Source organism: Pterocles gutturalis, unplaced genomic scaffold, assembly GCF_000699245.1.
Source record: "Pterocles gutturalis isolate BGI_N339 unplaced genomic scaffold, ASM69924v1 scaffold44398, whole genome shotgun sequence".
NCBI classification, from domain to species: Eukaryota; Metazoa; Chordata; class Aves; order Pterocliformes; family Pteroclidae; genus Pterocles; species Pterocles gutturalis.
Genome location: NW_010119616.1, coordinates 1,697 through 5,048, shown reverse-complemented (window position 1 = coordinate 5,048; position 3,352 = coordinate 1,697). Strand labels below are relative to the sequence as shown.

Below are 3,352 nucleotides of genomic sequence, written 5' to 3'. Positions count from 1 at the left end.
AGTTTGGACGTTTGTGCCAGCTCTCAAAATTGATGACTCTTGCTATGCCGAAGACTCAAAGGATTCAGTTGAAAAACTTATTTTTACTTTTTGATCTATATCCCTCCTGGACAGAAAAGGTGAACTTTTGACCATTACCAGAACTGGAGAAGAGACTAGACATTAATACAAATAACAGGAATGAGAGAATCTTGGTACATGTTCTGGCCCATAAGAAAGAGGCTGTTTTTCAGTGACAAACAACTTTTTTTTTTTTAAATGGCTGTAACTTTGTTACTGCTGTCTTATTGAATCCTCCATTTCAGCAAATGGTACCATCCTGTTTGAGTGTCTTCATAGTGAAAACTCTAGCTAGGCCACAGAAGATGAGTGTAGGAGTTCTGAGGAATGAATAGTTTTAAAATTCCATCCCTAGTTTATTAGTAAGGAATTCCTAGTGATAGAATTACTTGGAGGACCATCTCTGAAACTGTAGTCTTCTTCTTCACTATCTTATTTTTATTTCTGAGCTGAAGATTTCTTGGAGTTCTTTATTTTGGGTTTGGGGGGATTTTTTTTTTTGCTTAACAGAGGTACCAGACATATGTGTAACATATCTGGAAGAACAGAGAAAAATGGTATAAATCCAAATTAAAACATGTATAAAAGATTTATTGTAAACAAAACAACTCTGTGCAAACAGTGAGGAAAAAATGCTTCTGTTTTTTAAAAAACACCACATGACTTTGTAAAATGTAAAAACCACCAAATCTACTTTGGTACTCTATACAATAACAGTCCACAAATAGTCCACTCAAGCCAGTTGTATAATTGTCTTTATTTTTTCTTGCAGAGTAGAGCTCCAACCTCTGAGGTTTAATGTTGGCTCTTAAGCAAGATGTATTTTTTTTAATCTCTGATGTAGGAAGGTAAAGAATGCACCAACAAAACTGAAATAGAGCTGTAGCACCATGAGCCCTGCCTCTGTTACCTTCTCAGGCTCTCAGTGTGTGATCCCCAGGCAGCACTGGGGCTCCTACCAGCCATGGAAACTGCTCTCTCTTCTTTACCCAGACTGTAAAAATCAGACACAGGCCGTTCCTCCAGCTGGTTAAATTCATTACGGCGGAAGTGAGTTGCCAGTTTGTTTACCATTCTTTTCAGGGTGACAAAGGCTGCAATGACTTCAAAGGTGAGGAAAAAGGCAAAGACGATGTGGACTGCTCGCTCCAGTGGCTGAATTCTCAGACCTTCATTAAATAGCAAGAAGAGAATTATAGGCAGCTGCAGGAGGAGACTCAGGAGCCAAAACCCAGCCAGCTCAGGAACCTACAAACAGGGAGACATCACCTATTAAAAAACTGGCATTTGGAGATGAAAAAATCCAAAATCTTATGAAGAAAAAACACACTTTAATTTTCCAAAAGCCAGCACATAATGTGAAATGGTAAAGTGAGGTGGTTTAATATTTCCATAACATATTTTTTCTGATGAAACAGTTGCAGGAAGCAAGAGGGCCCTATTCTGAGAGAGAACTTATTGGAATGCACAGAAGTAAGTGGAGGCTGATGTCAAGGGAATAGAAGATGCAGACTGTAACTTAAGAGAAATAACTATCTTCTCAACTTAAACAGTCTACCAGTTCATCTAAGAGATTTAAGTTCAACTCCAAAAAGCTCTCTTGCACGAATTAATACATATATGCAGTAACATACCTTCTCCTGCAGATTGCCCATGTATCCCAGGTAGAGTCGAATGACCTCTATTAGAGAGGTTAGGATCATGATTGTGACCAGGATGAACTTGTAGTAATCTGACAAGACGGGATACTAGAGGGAAGAAGAGAGTAAAAGCTTCTGCTATGTTGTTTGGTAAGATGCTGTTTGTGGTTAAATTAAGACACTATATGCTACTGTAAGTTGACAGTGTTGTATTTGCTTTCAAATACTCTTGAACCTCCAGTTTCAAGGAACTCCCAAATAAACCTTAACCTCTAACTCCAGTGAACTCTATCTCAGTACTAGGAGGTGTTTGATCAGAAACGTGTTGGCTTGCAAATGTAATACTTTCTTTCAGGACTCACCTTCAGATGGAGCATGACAACTGTGCTGAGCCACCAAAACGGGAAAAAATACACGTTGAAATAGAGGGACATCTGTAGTGGTAAACTGGAAACGCTTTCATTATCTGTAGATGGAGAGAAGTCCTAATCATTCCTAGTTTATTCCATGCTTTTCTTCCATAAATATGGCAGAAAGATACTGCTTCATCTTAGCTTCAAGCAGGGTATTAACACTATTCCCAGTCAAAAGTTCAGAAAAATATTTTTATCTATCCAGAGGAAAACTTCTACACTACCTTGAGTTACACCATTTCCTGGAATCTAATGCAACTTTCAGTTCACAGGATATGGAATTTTTATCACTTGGCCACAATCTCTAACTGATAAGCTTAGTTCAAGCAGTGCTGTATACTGATATTGCAGAAAGAGTTAGAGGTTATTTCATTGCTCTTCCTAAGAGAACGGCCAAAGCTTAAATGAGTACATACTTGATTATTGTTATTTTGTAGATGATCCTCCTGAGTACGGACTTGCTGCTAGAGAGCAAGCTTGCACTGCCTACTCTTCATTTTCAATCTTTATTTAAATAGACATTTGGATGGAAGTGATGTTGCCAGAAGCCAATAATTCTTCTAGTTTTTAAAGAGCTAATAATTTCAAATGTGTGTCAAACTAAAACTTTAAAATCTAGAGAGAACAAAATGTGTTCGTACAATGTAGAGAAAAGCAAATTTTGAATTCTAATATGCAAGCAGTAAATTCTATATTTAGGATTTAATAACAGACTGGCAAGATCAGAGTTAAGGAAAAATCTAAAAGGGCATTCTAAGGGAATAGTCCAATTTTAATGGGTGAAGTTTTATTGACATATTCTAGTTAACTGATATTGCATCCACTTTACTTTGATTACCAACAGTCTCCTTTCTAATGTTTTCCTAAATGAAGTCTATAGGCATGTCTTTACTTGGTACTACCTGAGCTAGTTTGGACAGCACTCACGGTGACCTGCTGATTTGTATTCAAGTCCTGTGCCCCTGTCTGTCACAATGGTAATATTCAATTGAAAATTAGCCTAAACAGGCACATTGTCTCACTTCCAGCATCAGAACCACCTCCTCTACCATTGCCTTCTCTTTCCATATCTTCCAACTATTCTCATACCTGTCTTTGTTCCATCTCAGTCTGGCATCCCTGTGTCCAGTCCAGCCACATGCAGCCTGGTACAGTCTGTTCCAGAAGTCTTTATGCCAGTTGGAGAAGTATTCACGGTAGCCACTAGACTAGGTGGGAATGGGGGAGGATTTGGGAACA

General features: G+C 38.3%; 1 protein-coding gene across 1 annotated transcript; it reads right to left on the bottom strand.

Moving 5' to 3' along the window:
- Positions 1 to 1,019: 1,019 nt before the first annotated feature.
- LOC104458875 (transmembrane protein 17-like) lies at positions 1,020 to 2,209 on the bottom strand (the record flags this gene model as incomplete). Its single annotated transcript, XM_010076623.1, is given in 3 exon segments — positions 1,020 to 1,308; positions 1,695 to 1,808; positions 2,063 to 2,209. Coding segments are annotated over 3 exon segments (550 nt in total), but the record flags the coding sequence as incomplete, so codon positions are not given.
- Between the last annotated feature and the right edge of the window lie 1,143 nt (positions 2,210 to 3,352).